Source organism: Meriones unguiculatus, chromosome 3 (genome assembly GCF_030254825.1).
Source record: "Meriones unguiculatus strain TT.TT164.6M chromosome 3, Bangor_MerUng_6.1, whole genome shotgun sequence".
NCBI lineage: Eukaryota > Metazoa > Chordata > Mammalia > Rodentia > Muridae > Meriones > Meriones unguiculatus.
In genome coordinates, this window is record NC_083351.1 from 84,470,776 (window position 1) to 84,494,947 (window position 24,172).

At 38.1% G+C, this 24,172-nt stretch overlaps 1 protein-coding gene across 6 annotated transcripts in view; it reads left to right on the forward strand.

Moving 5' to 3' along the window:
* The window catches only part of Utrn (utrophin), a 524,212-nt gene that overhangs the window by 448,115 nt on the left and 51,925 nt on the right, over positions 1-24,172 (forward strand). For all 6 annotated transcript variants that reach the window (XM_060380271.1, XM_060380270.1, XM_060380269.1 and 3 more), the window contains 5 exons: positions 1,523-1,597; positions 8,175-8,376; positions 15,989-16,074; positions 21,029-21,186; positions 23,449-23,615. In XM_060380271.1, the coding sequence (XP_060236254.1) occupies positions 1,523-1,597; positions 8,175-8,376; positions 15,989-16,074; positions 21,029-21,186; positions 23,449-23,615 (688 nt within the window). The remainder of the gene's footprint in view (positions 1-1,522; positions 1,598-8,174; positions 8,377-15,988; positions 16,075-21,028; positions 21,187-23,448; positions 23,616-24,172) is intronic.

Consider the following 24,172-nt stretch of genomic DNA (forward strand, 5'->3'; position numbering starts at 1 on the left):
ACACAAACAAACATTGCCTTTCTTCCTAAGAGAATATGTAATTTGAAAGTGCCCCAGCCAAAAGACTTCATTTTTCAAGAGAAGTAAGATTATTGTAGATCTCACCTCCATCGTATTGACTCATTTTGTAGTTCAGCTTTGCATGCTAAAGAGAAGGAAAAGACAGCAAGAATACAATAACTGAAAATTTACTGACTTAAACCTTTTCTCATAGAGAAAACTATATGAGAAATTTTTATCCAATTAGCTTACTTAATTTCCTTTTTAAGGCATAAACTAAACATATTTTGATAGAAAATGCAAGTGTCCTGCCATAGGACTAGCTGTAAGTAGGCAGCGACCTCTGACTGACGGAAGAGCATAGCACCTTGTTCTCCACCCTTACCAATGTAAGAACAGCACAGACACTTTCTTCTCTCTCTCTTTAAACACTGGGCTCCTGCAAGTACTCTATATGATAGATGGGGCTGCAGGAGAAAAACCACTGCTTTACTTCATTTAGAGACTTAGAGAGAGAGAAAAACAATCTTTTTGAGTTTTTTTTCCAATTCTGTTAGTCTCTGCTAACCTATCCTTAGGAGACAGAGAAAGAGATTGTAATATTCTCTGGTTCTAAGGTAGTTATGTTAGTTATGGGGTTGTTTTAACCAGGCCTATGAAAGAATAGAGGAAGCAAATTGATCAGGGTACACAGCATAGGACTACCTCATGAGTACTGAGATACACTGTATTTGACAGAGAGCTAATCAGCCTAGGGGACAAATGACCCTGAAGGAAGGAACCCCGTTAGCTGAGCAGTCTGGCAGTCCCCAGTTGTAGCTCACCTCCTTTCTTTTCCTCCATAGGGGCAGAAGGTTATGAAACTTTTCCCCATGCTCATGACCCTCAGGAGGCACAGCTGACATTCCTGTGACACCAAATAGGTTAGGTAGAAAAGCCATGCAAAATTATTAGATCAAAGGTTTGTGTTATCAAAGAGAAATGAAAAAGCAGGAAAATTTTCTACAGATGTAGACAGGGTAGGACAGGACATGTGCCACATGAAGGGCTTCAAGTGAGGCTGGAAAAGGTTAAAGTGACCTCAGTTTTATGGTTTCCAAGTTCTGTGATTTGTGCAGGGAAAGGCATTTTGATTTTTGTGACTTGCTTTAGAGGAGAAAGGAGAAGAAGAGAAGGATGGAGGTCGGCTGTCGCTTCTCAGGCCTCACTAGTCTCCTCCTTCTCTTCAATCAGCTTAGCCTAGTGTGGGGCATGGTGTTGGTTGGGAACCCACCATTTACTTGAAAATGCTTTTCTAGAGTTTCTGCATAACACTTTTGCAGTATATCCCAATATGGTGTGAACAATCATTTGATCATACTCATAAACTGATGTGAAATTTAGGAAGGGCTTTTTTTTTTTTTTTTAATGGTGAAGACACATTTTTTTTCATGATCCAAAATAAGCAAATATGTTCATTCTTGGCATTCAGTATAAGTTAAATAACAAGCAGGCTTTTAACTTTTTCTCTTTTCCATTTCAGCTGATCTGAATAATGTGCGTTTCTCTGCCTACCGCACAGCGATCAAAATTCGAAGGCTGCAAAAAGCCCTATGTTGTGAGTTGTCATCCCTAACTGAATCACCTTTTTTTTTTTTTTGGGGGGGGGGGGATGCCTTTGTTGTCATTTGTGTTAAGACAAAGACAAATGAAGAGGTTGGTATATTTGCAGTCGATCTGATTTTCAGTGCCCCTCATTCAAGGAGTTAGCCGCATGTCTGTAAATCCTTTATGACTGGCTTCAGTAGCACGCGCTAGCAAAATGGATGAGCAATGCAACTTGCATTTGGAGTATAAAATTAATGAAAACACAAGCAAAGCATTTTTTAAAATTATGCTACTACCCAATTTTAAAAGACTAAATCATTGAATCAAAGTGGTAGACTGTTGCCTGTTAAGTCCTTCTTGTCCACTTCAACCTGTAGTATTTTAGACTGACTCAATATAATAATGTGACAGAGGAATGCTGAACAATCACATTGCTTGTCTGTCTGGGAACTGAAATTGTAAAAATGGTAGGAAATTCTTCATTTCCCTTTAGGTATGACAGAAGTCATTTATTGTTATTAATGAATTTCTCCTGTGGAGGGCGTATTTGTGGGGTATGCTATGGTGGTCGTTTTACCCAAAGGTTGTTTTTATGCCCAGAGTATCAAAGTAAGCAGATGTGTGCATTCTTGTAAATGCCGTATTGATTTAAGCTTTCTGGATTCTGTCTTTGCTTGGATGATTGACCTGATCCAAGCAACATTTAAGCCTTGCTAGATATTATTATGCAAAGTAACATTTGTGTGTACTTTAAAGATAGGGAAATTTGGAAAATTCAATATATGCTTGTTTCTACCCTTTGTTAAGAGCTTTTATTTGCCTGGGTAACTCAGAGAAGCTTTGAAAACTACCCCCACAAAAAAAAATTGTAGGTTAGGGCTAAAAAATTGTGCTTATTAAAAAAATTGTTGGAGAGCTGATGAAATTTCATATATGGCAGAAGAATTTGCTGTATACACCTAATGACTTATATTTCTGAGTCTTATGGCAGAAGGAGAAAACTAACGTCTAAAAGTTGTCCTCTGATAGACTTCTGTGCACACAGTTGCACACTTACTTGTGCTCTCTCACACTCATACATATACTCACATGTAATAAAGAAAATAAAATTTCAAAGGCTCAATAGAAGTTATTGATACATTTTAAGTTGCTTGGTGAGAAGAGTTGAGCAAAGGGAGGTGTTCAGTAACTGAGAGAAACTAGAGTCATGGAAAGTGTTAAATAAGAAAGACCAAAGTTCCTTTTGGATGAGAGCCCTAGCAGACTGAGAAGAGCACGTAGAAGCCACAGAAAGGAAGGATGAGATGACCTCAAATCTTGCATTATCTCCACAGGCTCAAAAATAGTTAGCACGTTGGAATACTTACAGCACATTGTGCAGAATGACCTATCTAACACATGGGAGCCTTCATATTCTGGCTAGAGATCTCTGGGTATTGAGAGGGAATGGGGTAGGAAACAGACAGTGGACAGAGGCATTGTCTATCTCCTCTGTTTGTCTTTAGTGTTAACAGTTTTGAACTCAACATCCAGCTAGCAGGTCTTTCCAGGCCTAGGTTATAAAACAAGAGCAAATGATGCAGACACTAACTCTCCACCGGACAAAAGCTATTTTGTAACACAGTGAACATGCTACCAATTTTCTGTAATATGCCTTGGTGAAGAAACCTGTTCATGCAGTTAGCATATGCTTTGTTGGTTCCTCTTTCTCCTGAAAAAAAAAAATGGCTCTCCTTCGATCCCATTCAAATCTGAGAGAAACAGAAAAGGGACTCCGCCAGTCTCTGAGCCAAAAAATATCTTATAGTGTACAATGAACGATGTCCCCAGTTTATTATGCAAGCTTTATTATATGAAGGGATCTCCTGACAGGCACTGGCTTTTACCTTCCTACTGCCTCTGGCCACTGTGGGGCTGCAGCCTGACACCTGTTTTGTCATGCTTACCTATTAGAACAAATCAGCTCTTTCCTCTCTCATCCTCTCTGTTTACTTGAAATGCCCTGGCTCGTCTTCTCTAAGCCTGACATCCTTTATTCCTTCCTGATAGTGTCTAAAACTTACCTCTTTTAGAACAATTTGCATGTTCATCTCACCTGATATTAATTTTTCCAGTATTTTATGATGGCTTGTAGTTGCTGTTTTTCACTTGTCTTCCTTGCATAATAGTTGTGTGTTGGGAGGTTGACCTGTCTCTACATACAATGACTTTTAGGGCATGGTCACCTCTCACTTTGTGCACATACACACCCAGCATATAGTCCTCTTGCTAGCATAAGGAGAAAGCACATTTGTCATTATTCTGCTATTCCTCATTTATTTGTTTGGCTTCAATATCACTCAGGAGATAGAGGAAGACAAGAGACTCATTCTAACACACAAAAGGCTCAAATTCACATAGAGTATTTCAGGTGGACACAGTGTTCTTGCTTTCAGCACATTGCTCTTCCCGTAGAATGAAGTGGCCTCTGCCTGGTCTCTTTGTCTACTTTCTTTGCTTTCCTCCCATCAGTTCAAATTGATGGCTGGCCTAGCAGATGATAACCACGTTTCTCCTGCCTGAAAGCTCTGGTAGCAGCCCTTTTTTGCATGACTAGTATGTGTTGTCCCTTAGGCCTCAGACCATCAGCTGTGTTTTAATAGCATGCTCCTCTTTGCTCACCCCTGGTAATCCCATCTCATCTATTTTAGTCTTTCCTCATGTGAGAGCAGAATAAGATGGGTAGATGACTGAGGCTGAGCCAAATGGAAAGGGATGAAAGTCTAGAGTCATAGGATTGCCTAAGGGGTAACTGGTTTGCCTAGGGATTGGTAGTTGGTAAATTGTGAAGGATGAAGAATGGAAGGTGTTAGGACAGCTAAAAAATTGTAGAGTAGATTTTAAAACAAAGTGAGCTTTTGCTTTAGAACACACCAAGGTAGAAGTTCTTGAAAGAATGATTATAGCTCTTTAGTAGTGATAGGCTGGTGTTCACCATGAGACAAGAGGCAGAAAGGGGAATTTGGAATCATCTAAAGAGATGTCAGTGTTGTGAAATGAAGGAGGCTCCATCCTTTCAGATTAAAACTCCAAGCCTTGAGTGCACAAGTGTTTACCGGCTCCTGAGGAAGAGCACATGGGTGGGTGCCAAGAAGGCTGGAGCACACAGCCGAGACCTGAAGAGATGCTCGAAGGCCTGGGTCAGGTGCTCAGCAGTGTTCCATCTGATTTTATTAATTCCCAGCCCACTGGGCAGGGAATGATGACAGATCTCTCCGTGACCCCCCCTGCTTCATATTCGAGAATTTAGAAAAGTCTGAAACTTGGTTAGAAAATGAGTTGCCTGTTTGTTCCATTTACTGCATGACTAAGCTGTCATCTTTCTCCCTCTGAAAAGACAAAATCATAATTTCCTGTGATTTAAATGTAGTCTGTTCTTTAAAAGGACCTAAATGTGACACACTTCAGGAAGATGCATGCTTGGCTTAGGCAGTAAGTCAGAGTGTCAGAGTAAATCACTGAAAATTGAAGACATGATCATCTGTGGGATGTAGCAAATTACTGCATGGGTCCTAGAGTGGATAACAAGGGAGGTCTTTCTGAACCAAGTGAAGGGTGGACAGTTCCGGGAGCGACTTTTTGAAATCTCATCTATTGTCACTGTATGTTGTGCGGCTAGCATAATTAGTGTTGGAATTCAGAAATCTTAGCATTCTGTCAGTAATTGAATATATTTCTTTGTATCTGTGGATAACTGTGCTTCTCCATCCACTGTCTTTTATTAAGCAAGTTCCTTTGTTAGATACTGTAGAAAATGGGTTTTGCTACTTCTATCCTGAGGTTCAGAATTGAAAACAATGTATAGTGCCAAGAAATGAGGCAAAATGATAATTGAAAATTATACATAATTGCCAGGTCTCTTATTCTTATGTGGATTTTTTTACACCATTTCCAGCTCATGGAATGCTTATGCAAATTATTTTTGTTAGCAGCGATCTTGTTGACATCTAAAAGAAAAGGACTGGTGTCTTACTCAGAATTGTTATGTCCCCTGCTTGAGTCTTTTTAAAAAAAGTCTTTTCTACTGAGTTGTTGTAGAAGTTGTGTACATCTATGTAATTTTAACATACTTCTTTTCCATTGTAGACAAGTTGGAAAAAAAATCATTCTATGTTGTTTAAACAGCTCGCAAAGACACATTTCATAAGTGTTCTTAAAATTCAAAATTAGAGGTTAGTCAGGAGCTTCAAGGACACAGATACAAAGGAAGCTGTTCATTTTTGGCTAATTGTCAAAATATGTCACACTGGAGGCCTGGGCTAGTTCATTTATTTGGCAAGAAAGAAGTAGTTAATTAAATGTTTTAAGTCTCACTTAGATGTTTTCCATGCTAAAAATTGGAATATGAAGGTAGAGTATACATACCACATAATAGTTATTTACATGAGAAAACTTTAAATTAGTTCTGGTCTGTCATGTCCCATGCCTATATGCTAAGAACTGGGTTGTTTCTACATTCAATAAGTAGATAGTTTGATGGTCTGCTTGGTTTCATTTACAGCCAGCTAAGGAGTAACTCAAAGTTTATTTTAACTAACAATCATTTTCTCAGGGTGTGAGGGCTTTCTGTGCAGTATCTGCCTTAGAAGGCCACGTGCTCCATGGGTCCCGGGTGGTGCAGTCTGCTTTAATGCTCTCCCAGACTAATTTATATCCCTGTGTTCTCAACAGCAGTGTGCCCTCCTGGGAGATACTGCTTTGGAATCTCTCTCCCTTCCTTGCTTCCACAGATGTCTTATATCTTATCTATTCTATCTTTAAAGGGCTATTTAAAATCTCACCTTCCAGAGAGTCTTTTCAAGTTGTCCTCGCACCAAGTATTCGTAATTGAAACGTCTGAAATCTGAATACTGCAAAATCAGAAGCTTGTGGTTCTGACACCGTTGCAGAGTTGCATGCCCAAGCTTAGGTGATGAGTCACAGTAGAAATGCAGCGACATTAAAATACTTTATAAGATGCTGGAGAGAGGACTCAGTAGTGTCTGCCGCTCTTTTAGGGCAGCAGGGCTCAGTGCCCAGCACCCACCTCAGGTGGCCCACAACTTCCCACAGCTCTGGCTCCAGGAGGTGTAATGCCATCCTCTGACCCTCCAGGACATTTGCAGACACGTGGCATACTGGCACGCATAGACACAGAGACACAGAAATAAACATCAAGATCAGACTTTCAAAATACTTTATCACATTAATTACGGATTACCATTGAGCTACATACACAAGGTATTTAGGGAACATAAATTATTTTTGTGCTAGACTTGAGTCCCATGCATGAACCCTTGGTGAGTTAATGCAAATGCTACAAAACCACTAAGGTCAAAAACCTAAAAATGCAAAGTACTTCCTTTTCAGCATTTTCAACGAGAATTCATAGCCAGCGTCTGCTTTCACAGAAGTTTGTACATTCTTCTTTTAGATGTTTTTGTTCTTTCTGTTAGTGGTGAACCAGAGTGCTTCTTAAGAAAGAACACAATAAATGCTCTTGCCCTGGCCTCGCCTGCCGTCTGTGCTTCATACATGAAGAGTAAAGATGGAAGCTAATAAATATGTGAAAACCACTATTCTGTGAACCAATATGAATCGATCTTGGCTACAGGTTTTCTAAAAGACAAAACTGCATGGGAATTAGGCCTGATTTGGGCCAGTTTTAGTTGTTCAGAATAATTCTAATGTAATTCTCTTAATTCTCTGGTAGAGAGCTGTTAATTTTCTATAATACCGGGTTCATTTATTTGTTTGTTTGCTTCATTAAAAAACATCTTTAGTGACCTTTTAATGTCATTATATGCAATTTGAAAACTGCTAAGGAATGATTAGCTGACAGTGGTATGAAGAATGGCTGCCTGATGGGCCATAATTATGTAATTATATAATTATAGGTTATAATTAGAACAAAGAAAGCTTATGGTGTCTGTTGTTGCAACTCTAGGTAACAAAACTTTGCATTTCCAAAAACCAGAATAAAGGAGATTGGGTGTTTTTTCTACAAAAATCATTGTTTGAGGAGATGATGGGTTATGCCAACTTAAATATCACGCAGTGTAGACATGTGTTGAAATCGCAGAGTTTGTGATCAATATGTACAACTTTGGTGATTCCATGAGTATTGCTTAAAAGTAAGTTTATAAAATGTAAAAAATAGTTAGGACATGGTGAAAAGACTATCTTCGTGAGTTAACATGAGGTGAGCAGTGTTATTACTTGAAATGTTCTAATGCTTGAATAAGCTTAGAGACTTAGCCCTTTCTATATTAAAAAGCAAAAAAAAGTCTAAAATCAGAAATACCAAAAAGAAGGAAAAAATCCAAAGATCAAAAAAAGGGAAAAGATCCCAAGCCTACAGAGTTTAGATGGAAAAGCGCAAAGGTAGATAGAAGATATTGGAAATGAGAGAATGGAAATGCTTATTTCATTAACAACTGAAGTTAACTTAGAAGTATCACTTCTTAAGTTAAACAATCAACGTAAATGCTGAAGAATAGAATTGCTGTGTTTCAATGTTGTTAGGTAAAGCAATGACTGTCCCTAATTCTCTCTCCTCATCCAATTAGTGGATCTCTTAGAGCTGAATACAACAAATGAAGTTTTCAAGCAGCACAAACTAAATCAAAATGATCACCTCCTGAGTGTTCCAGATGTCATCAACTGTCTGACCACAACCTATGATGGGCTTGAACAGTTGCATAAGGACCTGGTCAATGTTCCACTCTGCGTCGATATGTGCCTCAACTGGTTGCTTAACGTCTATGACACGTAAGTTTGTAATCATTCACTAAATGACCATAAGTGAGTGAAACATGTTAATAATGAACTTAGCAGTACAATCATCATCTTCTTCTTCATTATCATCTCCTCCACCTCCTCCTCCTTCTTCATCCTCATTATTGGGTGATACGAGAGATCTAACTCAGGAACAGGCTTGTACATGGAGGCAAATGGTTTACCACTGGGCTACATCTCATGCACTAACTTTTTAAAAGGTATTTTCATAATCTTTTTTTCCAGTGGAAAGATTTATTTGGATTGTTTAAATGATTGTTCAAGTCATTCAGCTCCTAACAATACCATAAGAAAGAACACTCAACTGTTCTGTCATGACTTTGTTAGTCAACAAAGGCTTTCAAAGTAGCATTCTCTGTCAACAAACAGCTAGAGAAACCTAGTGTACTCTGATTTCTTTCTTTTTGTTCCTTACTAGCTTAGATTATTATTCCAAAAGAAAAAAAATGCTGACATCCATTGTGAATTAAAATGATTTATTGGCATATAAGAATCTCTGTAATTTTTGTGTGGTTGTTTGAAACTGATTTGGGCCGCAATGAATAAGACTCAATTTGTTTTAAAATATTAGCTTCATTCAATTGTGGTTATGTTTATATAAGGTGCTTTTTTAAACAATTGATGTCGTAGGTCACTAACTTGGGTCATTGAACTATTTCCTATATAAAAAGCACCCTCAGCTTCCAGCACAGCTCATCTCCCCATTTATGTGACCCTTCTGATTTTGACAGTGTATTTGTGCACTAATCAGTTATAAAAAAGACTTGCTGTGAGCTGACATTTCAGAAATGTTGGGAATTACTTATTTTTCTGGGAGGAGGTTGAAGTTTGTAAAAATGAAAGAAGAAAATGAAGAGTGTTGTTTTCTCTTAGATCCTAAAAGTTAGTTCCATTAGCTAGCTATGAGAAAATGTGCACTTGTCAGCCTTTGACTTAAAGAGAAAGAAGAAAAATGGTCATTCATAAGTGTCCATGCTGAGCAGCTGATTGACACTGTGTAAGAAATAAATGATTAGCTCCGTACTCCATTTTTTAATTGGAGTACTTGATTTGTTGCTGTTTAAGTTCTTGAGTTCTTTATATATACTGGATATTAGTCCTCTGTCAGATATAGGGTTGGTGAAGATCCTTTGCCAATCTGTAGGCATTCATTTTGTTCTGAGGACAGTGTCCTTTGCTTTACAGGAGCTTTTCAATTTCATGAGGTCCCATTTGTTGATTGTTACTCTTAGAGCCTGTGCTGTTGGTTTTCTGTTCAGGAAATTCTCTCCTGTGCCAATGAGTTTAAGGCTCTTTCCCACTTTTTCTTCTAAGTGGTTTAATGTGTCTGGTTTTATATTGAGATCTTTGATCTACTTGGACTTTATTTTGTTCAGGGTGATAAGTATGGAAGACAGGAACTCCACAAGGAGAGCAACAGAGCCAAAAAATTCTGAGCACAGGGGTCTTTCCTGATACTCCAACCAAGGACTATGCATAGAGATAACCTAAGACCCCTGCACAGATGTAGCCCATGGCAGTTCAGTATCCAAGTGGGTTCCATTGTAATAGGAACAGGGACTGTCTCTGACATGAACTGATTGGCCTACTCTTTAATTACCTCCCCCTGAGGGGGAAGCAGCATTACCAGGCCACAGAGGAAGACAATGCAGCCACCCCTGATGAGACCTAATTGACTAGTATCAGAAGGAAGGAAAAGAAGACCTCCCCTATCAGTGGACTTGGGGAGAGACAGTCATACAGAGGGTGGAGGAAGGAAGGGAGGGGACCACAGGGGGGATACAAAGTGAATAAAGTGTAATTAATAAAGAATTTTAAAAAAAGAAATAAATGATGATAGATACAATTTGTCTAGAATTTTGTTTACTTTTTTCATTAGAAAATCCCTTTATCTTTCAATATTAACAAAAACCATAAAATCTTTTAAAAAAAATAACCAGATAATCATGTGCTTGAGAATGAGGCTCAGTGGCCAGACAGAATGTAGGATTTACTGTAATATATTGCTGTCTGGGTCTTTTTAGATGTTGCTTTTTAATACAAAGTTTGAATTCTCCTCGGGGACAATATTAATATTGGCTTAAGTATTTCATTAATTTGTTTTAAAGTCTCGAAGGAGATCTTTTTTACAGTAAATTCACCAAAAATAGCTGGTTCTTTCAAGGTTTTCTGTGAGGTAGCCTGTAATGTAGCTTCACATCCCAGGAAGAAAGCTAAGTTGGAATATTTGGGGATTTCATCTGACCCTTTGAAACATCACAGAGAAAGACATGTTGACCATTTTATGGAGAACACCCTTCCCTTCACAATGTCCAGTCATGACAACAGTGCTAGACTTGTAGGCTGCAGAAACAAACCCTGGTAAGCTGGGTTGCCTAAACATCATTTTCTCATGTTTGTAAAGGCAAAAAGACAGAGCTTGGGGTGCTGGAAGGGTGGCTGTCGTGTTGCTGTTATTTTACCCCAAACCTCTCAGGTTTTTCAATTGCTCTCTTCTTTCCATTATATTCCTGATCTTTATTCCTACAGGTACACCAGGCATACTGGATTAGGGTCTGTCCTATCAACCTCATTTTAGCTGACTCTTTAAAGATGCTGTTGGCACTAAAAGCAGTATCCGAAGACACAAAGAATTAGGACTTCCATGTTTGAATGTCAGAGGTACACAGTTAAGCTCAGAATGTACATTATGCTGCTTCCATTCTAGAACAAGGGAGCAGTGACACAATGTTAAGATATAACCAGCATTCAAAATATGATTCATTTTCTGGGAGTTCAATATTGGCGTTATTCCATTTCTGACTCTTAGACAATGACACATGGAAATTTATACATACATATATATATATATATATATATATATATATATATATTAAAGACAATATTTTGAAATATATCATTATTTCATTTTCATGGAGAGAAAAAAGCCGGCAAGGCTTACCTCCCCTTTTTGCCAGTAAAATATGTCAATCATCCTTCAGGGTCAATTGGGTTCGCTTCAGTTTCACTTTCTGTCTTGGACTAAATGAATTAAGCTCAAGAAAAATCAGCGACTCCAATGCCCAGAGTTTACTGCCTGAGTTTCTCTACTGCGTGTCGCTCATTCCTTTTATCTCAGCAATGGCTGCTAACTCTATGTCAAGCATGTTACTCTGAGTGCGTTGATCAACTATGATTTAGTCCTTCCAGGGTAGGGATCCTGGACATTACAGGACCCTTAAGAAGTCTTTGAACTTAAAAAAATGATGCTATGTTCAGATTTTTTTTTAAGTTTTATGCAACAGAGCAATAGTTCTTTAATAGAATATTTTAGGGTTTGGAGAGATGGCTCAGAGGTTAAGAGCACTGACTGCTCTTCCAAAGGTCCTGAGTTCAATTCCCAGCAACTACATGGTGGCTCACAACCATCTATAATGGGATCTGGTGCCCTCTTCTGGAAAGCAAACATACATGCACAGACCACTATATACATAATCAATCCTTTAAAAATGTTTTAATATAGATTTACTTTAAGCACAGATATTGGTGGGGAGAAAGAGGTTCTTAGGAAAAGGACAGTGTGTACCCAAGAGAGGAGCAGACTTCTTAAAAGAGTTGCATTGATTTATGTGTTCTGACATCATTCATTCATTCATTCATCCAATCATTCATTCGATGTTAGTAATCCAACACTATCGTAAGTAGCTGATGCAATCAACTCACATAGAGGGGGGTATATTTTGGATAGTCATTTGAGAGGTTTCAGTCCATGACTGACTTGCCCCTTGCTGTAGGTGAGTTAGCATAGCAGGTGGGAATGCTGATGGAACAAAACTGTTCACTTGTTGACCAAGGAGGACAGAAAGAGGGCATTCTTGTTAGCTCCTTGTAGGGCTTGCCTCTCAATGGTGTCTGCTAGCGCCTGCCTCTTAAACATTCTCCTGCCTCCCAAGTGCACCACCACATCAGAGACCAAGCCTTTAATACGTGGGACTTGGAAGCCACTTCAAAGCTAAACTGTAGCACTGTTATATATTTTCAACTGTTTTATTTACTGAGATATGAAGCAACCTGAACAGACCTTTTCAACTTCAAATAATGAGTCATGCAAATAGAAATAAAAATTTCTCATCTAAGTATGGCTTCGAGTTGAGATACAATCTTTCTGTTCTGCCCTCTCTTTAACTGATTGAAAACCATCATACTGGGATGCCAGTTTATCTGTTACCTGTTACAAATTAATCATAGTTACAGAGACAAACTGTATGTTTTATTTTCCTGGTTGCATGGATAACTCATAATATTGCTATAGCTAGGCCAACCATCCATTATAAATCAAGTGAACTTTCGAGTTCCAACATGTGCCCAGCCCCTCCTAATATTCTCAGTATTATGCCCTGGTTGCTATGTGACTTGGCAACCACTTTGGCATCTCAATTTCTCATCTGAAAAATTGAGGTGAAAATATCTACATAGCTTACCACACATAAGGTGAGTGTGAAGGACAAATGAATTAATATATGTAGAAAGGACTTTATAAACTGTAGCGATCAAATTGACTCTATTTATGAATTCGTAGCCTGACTCAGTCTTCATCTTGCCAGGTTAAAAAATCTTAGTTTCACAATCTTCCTTCCAGTTTTAATGGAAATCAAAACCGTTTAAATCATGCTTCAGAGCAATAGTCTGGAACACTTGGTTCAAACATTTTTTCCTCTATAGAGAACATTAGCTTCATTTGTTATAGTAAGTTATATTTCTCCAACTCTTCTGAGATGAATATAATTTTAAACGTACTTAACTTCACAGTTAAACTAATTTCAGAAGTTGCTTACAAAAACTTTCAGGGTAACTAAATACTTAGATACTGGGTTATATCACTCACTTATACATTTTATTGGTTCCTAGATGCATCTCTGATTAGATACCCAACTTGACATCAAAATTGTCTGTGGTATGACCCCATTATACACAGATTTATCAGCCAGTGAGCCTGCATACAAATGCTTCCCCTATTCTACATTTTAGAGGGAGTGTGTTTGTGCCCAGCCCTGTGTTTTCTTCCTCAAACATTTACCATCACAGTCCTTGTCTTATTGTAGACTTCTCTTTTTTAGGGGGAGGAGGGCAGGACTAGTGATTGAATCCTCAACCCCCCTCCATGTAAGGCAAGTGCTCTGCCACTGAGTTCCAACTGCGGGCCTGATTTTGTACTTCTTTATTAACCATGAGAGGCTGTGGACCACGCAAAGTGCTCTCACTAAAACCTACCAACCACAGTAACCTTGCGCTTGATTTTTCATTTCCACACATAAAGGCTGATATTGTGTCTTCTCTCATCATTCTCTTTTCTTACCTCCCTAGCTAGTGTGTGTAGTTTATTGAATAAGAATCATGTCCTCTACTTTTTCGTGTTTCCTAAAGTTTATAGAATGATTCTGGGATCATAGATTACAGTAAGCCTTTATAGCTGCTGCTGGTGGACTGGATAGATGCTTGACATTTTCAATTGTCTTCCTGATGATGTATCTTTCTTATGTTTTCCCAGTCAACTGGAGGTCAGGATCTACTGGTACCATTTTGATCCCTTAAAAGATGGCTTTGTTCTTACCCACATCCACACAGTTGTCCATAGTGCATTCATTCAATAGCCTTTATTAATTTTTCTAAAAGTAAATTTTCTGTGGTCAGAAGATAAACACTTTCCAACTTTTGAAAGAAGAGGATAGACATTGTCTATTTCCTGTTTCTATTTTGTGGGTTTTAGAAAACCCTAAAAAATATTAAGTAGAAACTGATTTTTAGCATGACTCAATTTATTTGAAACTGGCTGGTATTTCTTGTGACTAGCCTGCGCTATAACTTGTGATCATTGTGCTGTCTCTACACAGTGAGTCATGAACGTAGAGGTCTAGCTGCCACGCTTAGCTATCATTTAAGTATACTTTCTTCTTAAAGGACATTTACCACACTTAGCTATCATTTAAGCACACTTTCTTTTTAAAGGACATTTACCACACTTAGCTATCATTTAAGCATACTTTCTTTTTAAAAAAGGACATTTATATGTTTTGTGTCATGGTTTGTATACAGACATTTACCCAATCATTTAATCACTGGAGACTGGAAGAATGTTAATTAGTATGACTAAGAAAACACCACTAAACCAAGACTTAAAGGTGATGTAGCAATGAGATTCCTCCACGCTGTACTCACATGTTACAAACAGTTATGTAGTTTAAAAAATACTCTAAGTTGCAACAGGTACTAATTACTCTTCTATTGCTGTGGTAAAACACTATGACCAAGGCAGCTTATAGAAGGAGGGTTTATTTGGGATTCCAGTTCCAGGGGACCAAGAGTTGACCAGCATCGTGGAAAGTGCCATGCATGGCTAGAGCAGCAAGTAGAGTGAACACACTGAGGCCTCAAAGTCTACCCTCAAAAGCATAGTCCTCTATCAAGGTCACGCCTAAAACTCCCAAACAACTCCATAGCTAAGGACCAAGTTCAAATACTTCAGGGGCACTTCTCATTCAAATGACCACACTAAGGCTTATGTGCCCATATAATAACGGGAACATTTGCTTATTTGTTTTAAGTGTTCCTTAAACTAAGAAAATGCAGGGAATAAACAAACCTCATCTGAAAATGGATGGAGATTATGAAATACTAAATACAGCAATAACACGTTTTACTGGGCTATGTGTTGTTCCACTAGAACGATCACGTCCTTTTAATTTTATGGTTCTTTCCCCATTCCTGGCATCCACTACCATAGCTAGTGCTTGTTTAACAGCTTAATAATGCTTCATAGACATTGGAATAAAGACAGCCCTACTTTTACAGAAAAAAATAAATCTTCTTTGTGCCAATTCATAAGTGAAATTGAAATGGTGTCTTACTGGCTTAGTAGGAAAGTATTTCCTAGTGTTCTTTAATTGATAAATTTCATTTTGATTTCAGTTTCATGCTTTCACTAATACAGATATCGCACCTTCTTATTTGAAATCATTCACTACTAAAATTACAATAGTAATTTATAGAACACATTGACAATATTAAAGTAAATGGAGACAGCAAGTTTTAACATTTTATAAATGCTGAGTCTTCAACATATCATTTTCTTTGTATTTTTTTTACATTTGCTTGTTAATTTATCAGTATCCTTCTCCTGCTCTAAAAAGTTGCCTGAATACTTTATGTAGCTTGCTTGCATATTTTGTGTAGCTTTTATGTATACTTTGATTTTACATTTATAATCAACAGATTTTATTTATAGAATTTCTAAAAGTGAAATCTATTTGGCTATATAATCGTTGTTTTTATATTTCCTTAATGTGTTCTTGGGCTGTGTGTTGTGTGTCAAAGGACTTTAATGTGTTTTTTCAGACGTGTGTGTGTGTATTTAAACTGTGTTTATATATTGTCAAACTGTATCATGAAGTTGTGGTGTAGGTTTGACAGTAATGGTTAAAATTACTGTCAAAGGAGAAAAGTTGTATCTTTAATTTGCATTCATTATGTGGTGATTGATTCTCAAGAAAATGGCATTCAACATACTGTATACATTTTTAAATGCATATAACCCATCTTATAATTTCAGGGGTCGGACTGGGAAAATAAGAGTGCAGAGTCTGAAGATTGGACTCATGTCTCTCTCCAAAGGCCTCTTAGAAGAAAAGTACAGATGTACGTAAGATCTCTTCTACCCAAGTCTTTTGATGCTAATATCAATTTACTGGGGACTGACTTTATATAATCTGCTATAATGCTAGTTTCTGGAGATCATTGCTATGTATGGTCCAGTTTGGGCAAAGATGACAGTGTGAAGAGAAGTGAGTCTGTGAACTTGATTGTAGGTGAGGTACCTTGGTGGAGTAAGAACTAAGCACAAATGCGCATGCCGTGTAAGTTTTAGGATAATCTCCCTAAAATGTAGGTTTTACAATGTTCTTTTTTTTTTTTTTTTTTAGCTGAGCAAATTAATGCTGAAATAGATCAAGAATCTAGTCAAAGGCTTTGACCCATTAACATGTTGGGCTTGCACTAAAAGCAACATTTTTTTTTTAGCTACTATCTGTCCTTTTTTATATACACTGTGAATAGATATGTGTTCTGTTACACCCCAACATTTTTATGACTCCACAACCCCTTTTTTTCTTTTTTAAGTCTCTTTTCTTCTGTTTATGTTCAATGCTTAAACAAAAAGGGGGTGGAGGTTAAGAGGGACTAACATTTTGACTAGCATTAATTCTAAATAGTGATATTTTGTAGTTTTGACATTATGAAATGCTTTTAGTTTTTATTTTGTTGTTTATAGCTATCAAATAGACCAGCGGCGCCCCTTTAGTATGAATTTCTGAATGATATCTTGGTATTCTCAAGAGAGGGACCAGCGTTTACACCTTTCCCATTTAGTGACCAAGTGTCATGAGGTGTGCCTTGATCCCCGTGAGTACTTCTAGCCACAAGTAATGTTACTCTGTTTTCTGGCATGCTGAGCTGCTTTCAGGGGATGAAAGATGAGGTCAACAATTGTGGCATCAAGTAAGTTAAGATAATGTATTACAAGTTGCCTAAAATTGCAGTAGTCAAATAAATGATCACCATGCCTATGTGTTTCCAAACTCATCAACATGGTGACGTATCTTCTAGTTTAATTTGTCCAAAAAAGATAAGTAACTTGATGCTGCCAAGCTCATTTCCAGATGATTCTGTGCAGATAAGTCTGTATATTTTTTTCTTTCATAGAATCTATAGTGTCCTTCTCTATTTATTTTTTAAGTGTTATTTATTTTTTTTAATTAAATTTTTATTTTTTATATTAATTACAGTTTATTCACTTTGTATCCCAGCTGTAGCCCCCACTCTCATTCCCTCCCAATCCCACCCTCCCTCCGTCATCTCCTCCCATGCCCCTCTCAAGTCTGTATATTTAGAGGAGAAGATGGAGGATATTCATAAATAGAAAGAAATCGAAAAGCAAAAGCTGGATGCAAGGAAGAAGTGGAAGTACGGTAGTCTATGAATAGCTCAGTGGTCCTGCTGAGCACACACAGGCCCTTGCACTCACCCCAGAATCAAGAAAACAAACTTTTCTCCATTATCATTGGTCTAAGACCCTTCCTAAGTCTTGTCTCTTCTAAAAGCATGCTGAATTCAAAATCATGTACCTTTAGGGGTTACTGTTAGATTGTTTGATTTCAAGTCTCAAGCCTAGAACCTAAAGGCTTGATATTCTGACGTAATTTGACAAGAATGTTTGAAAAAGAGATAGAAGATGTGGATTTGTATGGAACATAAGCTGACTGTAGGATCAGAAGGTGAGGTTCCTTGTGTGAGCCTTGCAAGCCATGTAGAGGAAGGAAGCCTCACCTAAGCCTTACTTAAAGTTTTGTTGGTGGCCCTTGACCTAGAACTTCAGGAATCTCATTATCCAGAAAAGATGTTTTACAAATCTGAGATCTTGGCATTTCTAAAATGATCAGGAAAAGAAAGAATTACTCAAAAATCAGTGTTCCAAAATTAGTACAAGATTTGTCTTTCTAATCATCTGTGATTTGGGGTTTTCTATGCTCCTGAAAGACATGGGGCTTTAAAATAACAGTTACATCACAGTGCTGAATGGACTCTAAATGAATGCAATTCGAGCTCAAGATTTACATTTTCTTTAAATGCTCAGATTTGGGTAGGGAAGCAGAAGCTCCTGTATTGTAAGTTTCTACTATTTAACCCACCATGGATGCCACTTTAGGACATAATTAAATAAGAAATCTCTTGGGTTTAATCTCTAATCTAAGTCTTTATTGAGGCTTTGAAAGTGTTCTGAGGTTCAATTTTGCTTCTTATATTGAAATTCTTTTTTAAATTCTTTTTTATTTTTATTAATTACAGTTTATTTACTTTGTATCCCCCCTGTAGCTCTCTCTCTCCTCCCTTCCCAATGCCACCCTCCCTCTTCCTCACCCCTGTCCCTCTCCCAGTCCACTGATAAAGGAGGTCCTCCTTCCCTTCCCTCTGATCCTAGTCTATCAGATCTCATCAGGAGTGGCTGCATTGTCTTCTTCTGGGGCCTGGTAAGGCTGTTCCCCCCTCAGGGGGAGGTGATCAAAGAGCAGGCCAATCAGTTCACATCACAGACAGTCCCTGTCCCCATTACTATGGAAGCCACTTGGACATTGAACTGCCATAGGCTACCTCCGTGCCGGGGTTTCAGGCTATCTCCATGAGTGGTCCTTGGCTGGAGTATCAGTTTCAGAAAAGACCCCTGTGCCCAGACTTTTTGGATCCGTTGTTGTCCTTGTGGAGCTCCTGTCCTCCCCAGGTCTTACTATCTCCCACTTCTTTCATAAGATTCCCTGTACTCTGCCCAAAGTTTGGCTATGAGTCTCAGCATCTGCCTAGATATCCTGCAGGGTAGAGCCCTTCAGAGGCCCTCTGTGGTAGGCTCCTGTCCTGTTCCCTGTTTTCTCCCTCCTCTGATGTCCATCCTCTTTGCCTTTCTGAAAAGGGATTGAGCATCTTAGCCAGAGTCCTCCTTCCTGATTAGCTTCCTTACATGTATAGATTTTAGTATGTTTATCCTATATGTCTAATATCCACTTATGAGTGAGCATATACCCTGTGTGTCTTTTTGCTTCTAGGATACCTCACTCAGGATGATTTTTTCCAGTTCCCATCATTTACCTGCAAATTTCATGATTTCCTTGTTTTTTATCATGGAGAGATTCTTAGCAATTCTGATTCCATTTTTGATTTCCCCAGTGTTGTGAGAACATCTCTTCATTATTATTTCCTTTGTTAAAATTAATATTCAAGACAAATCGCTCTTTAAACTCAATGGTGAGAGCCATTCATATGAAAAGATTTTGCAGTGGCTGAGGTCAGTCTTCACCTGACTGGGGCCTATGGCTTGTGACTTAGTTAAGAGTGGCTTTGGAGTACATTCTAACATCCCATGTCCCTGAGTGCAAATGGCCAGGGGCTTGCTGCCATCAGCAGATACAGAATCAGCAAACATCATTTGGAAAGTTCCTTTCCTATCCTCTAGGTTGCTTTTTTTTGTTTTGTTTTCAGATTTGTCTTTTGGCTGTTGTTGTTGTTTTTTTTTTTTTTAATCAAACAACACGTTGTAGCCCAATCTCACATTGTCATTCTGCCTTTTGTGTCTGACTAAAATAATAAGAATGTATAATTGTACTTGGTGGCACTATTTCACTATGCTCTTTGAGTAATGACCTAGCAGCATCGTTTTCTGCCTCAAAGCAGGAAAGCTGGGCACAGTTGATGTTCTTAAAAATATGCGCTTCTCTGTAAAAACCATTGAACATGTACACAGGTGTACAATAAGTGTCATTATAAGAATTCGGGGCCAATGTTCTGGGGATACGATGGTCTTTTTTTTTTAAATAATGAAACAAATGGAGCTGTAAACAAATCTAAACCAACAAATGATAAAAATAATTACGTTTATCTATAATGAATTTGCTTTCCCCTCATGTGCTTAAAATTAAAACTGTATTTTGTGATAATTACTTGTCAGTATCACTCAGTATAACTTCAGTTTGAAACTTCATTGACGACACTACTGACATCCTTCCCCTTTGACAAGAGGAGACTGACATTTTATTGCTATTTATTTATCGGATATTGTTTGAGAATAGTTTTATAAGACCTCCTAAAGTATTCACTCCCCTTATACTCTTATTATCACACGATGAGCATTTAGATGGTATGTCTCTTGAACTGTTAGAACTTGAAATGCTTCCCAAATGTGTTGATTTCAATTAAAAGGGGGATTGTTTTGATTAGCCGTGTCTCCCTGTAGAAGAAGCAGCTTCCTCTACTACATTAGTGTCTTGATTGGGAATCTTCTATTAATTCTGATCCTCAAAATGTTACCCGTAGTGGGTCAAAGATAACTATCCCAGGAAGGGGAGTTATAATGTTGTTGATTTAAAAATGTTAGAAAGCAAAACAGTGTTTATTTTGCTCATGCTTGGAAAAGCCAAAGAAAGGCAAAGGATACAAACATTTTAAGTCTTAAAATAGAAAAAAAAAAAGTTCCATTATAGAAAACAAAACCAAATTAGTTTATATAGCTAGTAAGTTCCTATAAAAAGTGAAAAATTAAACTGTCTTATTTTTGGTATTTACAATACAAAGTATATATAAACATAGACATACCTAAAAGAAGATGAAATATATCTTCATAGAATATTGAATTTGTGAGTAAACACAAAAGTTAGTAAATCAATAAAATGTAAAGGTATACTTTATAAGCTATATCCTTTATCAAATCATAAGGGAAGCTTAGTTTTGCTTCATTTTCTTTAAGGGAATATCTTACAGAGATCATAAGACTAACTGGTGTACATGAATTTGTAGTATTTAAAAACGTTATTTTAGTTGACCTGATTGTATGTATTGACCTACGACATAAGGTTATTCTAAGACACGTGGCTTATGTGGTTCTGGTTACAGATAGAAGATTAAGAGCCTCAGAACTGAACAGGCACCTGATCTGGATCATGTCCCTCACTGTTTGTTTTGCTTTGTTTTTATGTTTACATAGATCAGTTCACATCACCAAAGATAAGGCTTTGAGTAGCAGATGGTGACATCTTGTTTTCCCTCTTTGTAGGTCTGTTTAAGGAGGTGGCAGGGCCCACAGAGATGTGTGACCAGCGGCAGCTTGGTCTGTTGCTGCATGATGCCATCCAGATCCCTCGACAGCTGGGGGAGGTAGCAGCCTTTGGGGGCAGTAACATTGAGCCCAGTGTTCGCAGCTGCTTCCAGCAGGTAAGCATGAGCATCTGGGGTGTGTAGAATGTGCTGACAAAGGGACATGAAGATGTTCCCAAGAAGGGAACCAGTTAGCAGTACCAGCCCTCTTAATGTTTTGTTTCTTCAGGCACATTTGATTTGAGAAATAGTAAAACCTGGATAGATATCTTTTTCATGAAGTATAAACTGAAGTACAATGTCTTCAGTTTATTGCAACACCCTGGCCTCCTTTATTGTCACCTGTCCCCCTGTTCTTAGCTTTCCATGAACTCACTTTATTCTTGATGCCTGCATTCACACCCTTAGACATGTGTCTTCTGTTTAGAATGTTCTTCCTTTTCTGTACACATTCTCTTCTGCTCATTCTGTCGTCTTTCCATGTTGCTTAGCTCTTGGGTGCTCTGAATGTCCTCCTCAGGCCCTCTCTGATAAAGATACTCTCTCTACTCTAACATCATCTTCTCCATAATGCTCACTACAGGATGACATCGCACTGAGTTGTGCAATTAGTTGTTTAGTATTGCTTCTCCCTTGCACACCTAAGCTTCTTGAAGACAAAAGATGTATCATATGTAATCTGCTCATGCTGCTGTAGCAGAATATATGAACAGGGTGGCTTACAGATAACAGACATGGATTCCTCAGTTTTAGAGGCCGAGAAACTGATGATCAAGGTTCCAGCAGGTTTGACATAGGCCGAGAAACTGATGATCAAGGTTCCAGCAGGTTTGACATCCTCAACGAAGGATCTCTAACAGCATATGCTTGTTGGTGGAAGAGGGGCTTGCCCCATGCCCTTCAGAAGAACGTAAACATTCTGATGGTTGCATATCACTTCATAATACATTGGACTTCATATTGACTCTGATACACGTTTGCTTATTGAAGGAATAAAAATGCCTTAATGTTCTCTCTAGAGATCTTTTAAAATATATTACAAAAGCAGTCATCTTCTCTTAAAGAGTATATACACATACACAGAGAATCATGTATAAAGTTTTACGCTGATATGAGGTGCTAATTTTCACCTGGGCAAGAGCTACAGTTTCTTTTTAAATGCTTACTGTGCATAAGCACATTTATAAATGCTACTGATGTCATCCATATGCATAAAGTTAGAAGCCTACAAGATATTTTTCCAAAGCATAGCCAATGATTTATCACTGCTGAGAAAAAAAAAATGCTCACACTGTATCTTTGAGGATACTCAATGTCATGGGTTATTACATTTTATAATGGCCTTTTTTCTTATTTTAGAAATAAAAAAATACTAAATGATTTTTTCTAAATATGATTTATAGTCATATATGTCAGTTCACAGAATGACCTCAACCACAGTGGGAAAAAACATTCGGGGAAATTTACCTCTGCTGTCCCACACAATCACTCAGTATTAGGATTTGAGAAGACTTGAGATGCCTCATATGATCTATCTTGATAAACTGGAGAGCCTGCAAAGCGTTTTTGTACCAGTCCGCCTCCAGTGTGACAGTGTGACATAACAGGGTCAGGACGCAGCACTTGTAAAGGCCTTCCACTTTGTTTGGTCACCAGTGAGTCCTCACCTTTATATGTTTACCATCTTAGATAAGTATATGTTATAGAATTAAAGGGTACATATGGAAAGCTTACCTGGAAATGTGTGGCTTTTTATGTTGTGTTCTTCTTTTTCTTTTATTTAGGCATTGAGAGGCTAGGTAGATGGCTCAGCTGTAAAGGGCTTGCTGTGTAAACATGAGGACCTGAAGTTGTATCTCTATAACCCACTCAGTCTGGTGCAGTGGTACATGGCACATGCTTGTAATCCCAGTATGGAGGTGGCAGGGACAGGAAGGAGGACCCTCGGGGTCCATTGGCCAGCTAATATAGCCTATCTCTGAGTCCCAGGCTAATGAGAGACCCCGTTTTAAAAGTAAGATGGAGAGTACTTGGGGAATGAAACCTGAGTTGGACCACCGGCCTCTACATGCATGCAAACTTACATGAAAGTGAACCTGTTTGTGTGCTCAGTAAAAAACACACAAATAAAAAATAAAAGTTGAGCATTAAGGAATTGTTTCTCTTTCCCCCTTGCCTCTTCTGTATGACAATGGCTGCCTTTTTTTTCCACCTGCAGTTTTTCTAATTTTAGTTTCTAGAATTTTCTTATCTTGAAGAACCTGTTTGTGACTTCACTAAACTGGAGTCATGTGGCATTTCTCTTATGCAAATTTGCAGCAGCAACACCTGCTCCAGCTTCACTGAAGAGCTGTTCTTCACTTTCTGTCTCTTCCCCAGAACAACAACAAGCCAGAGATCAGTGTGAAGGAGTTTATTGACTGGATGCGTTTGGAACCACAGTCCATGGTGTGGATGCCGGTTCTGCATCGTGTGGCAGCTGCTGAGACTGCAAAACATCAGGCCAAGTGCAACATTTGCAAAGAATGTCCAATTGTTGGGTTCAGGTGAGATGCACTAACACTAGAATCCAGTGGTTTCTGTTCTCCTTGTATGTTCTCATAGTAGTCTGGTCAACCCTTCCCACTTATTCTGGCTTGGGGGCTGGCTTCTTGAGTGCATTTATACTCATCACCATCCATCTTTCTAAAGTGGAATTCCTTCTCATTGCCTATATACAAACTTATTATTGTTCTTATAGTTATTTATAACACTTTAGTCCAGAATAGGGAAGTTTTGTAAATATCTTTTTACTGAGGCCATAGGAATGTTCATGCAGAAAAATTGAATTATAGATTGAATAACTGAATTATAGTTCTTAACAAATTTGTTGCCTGTTCCAAGTTGTTTGGGGTCAAACTTAGTAAGATGGAAGCAACATGTAAAATATGAACTGAGAAGTCATCAGATAACTCGATTTTATTTCTGCTAAGTTTGGTGTGATCAATCCTACTTTTTCTTTGCCCATTATTAAACTGCTAAAGTATGTACTTTTTCTCCATCCCCCACCTTTTCTTCTATGTGTGTGTATGTACATACTTCTGGATATGATTGCATGTTCATG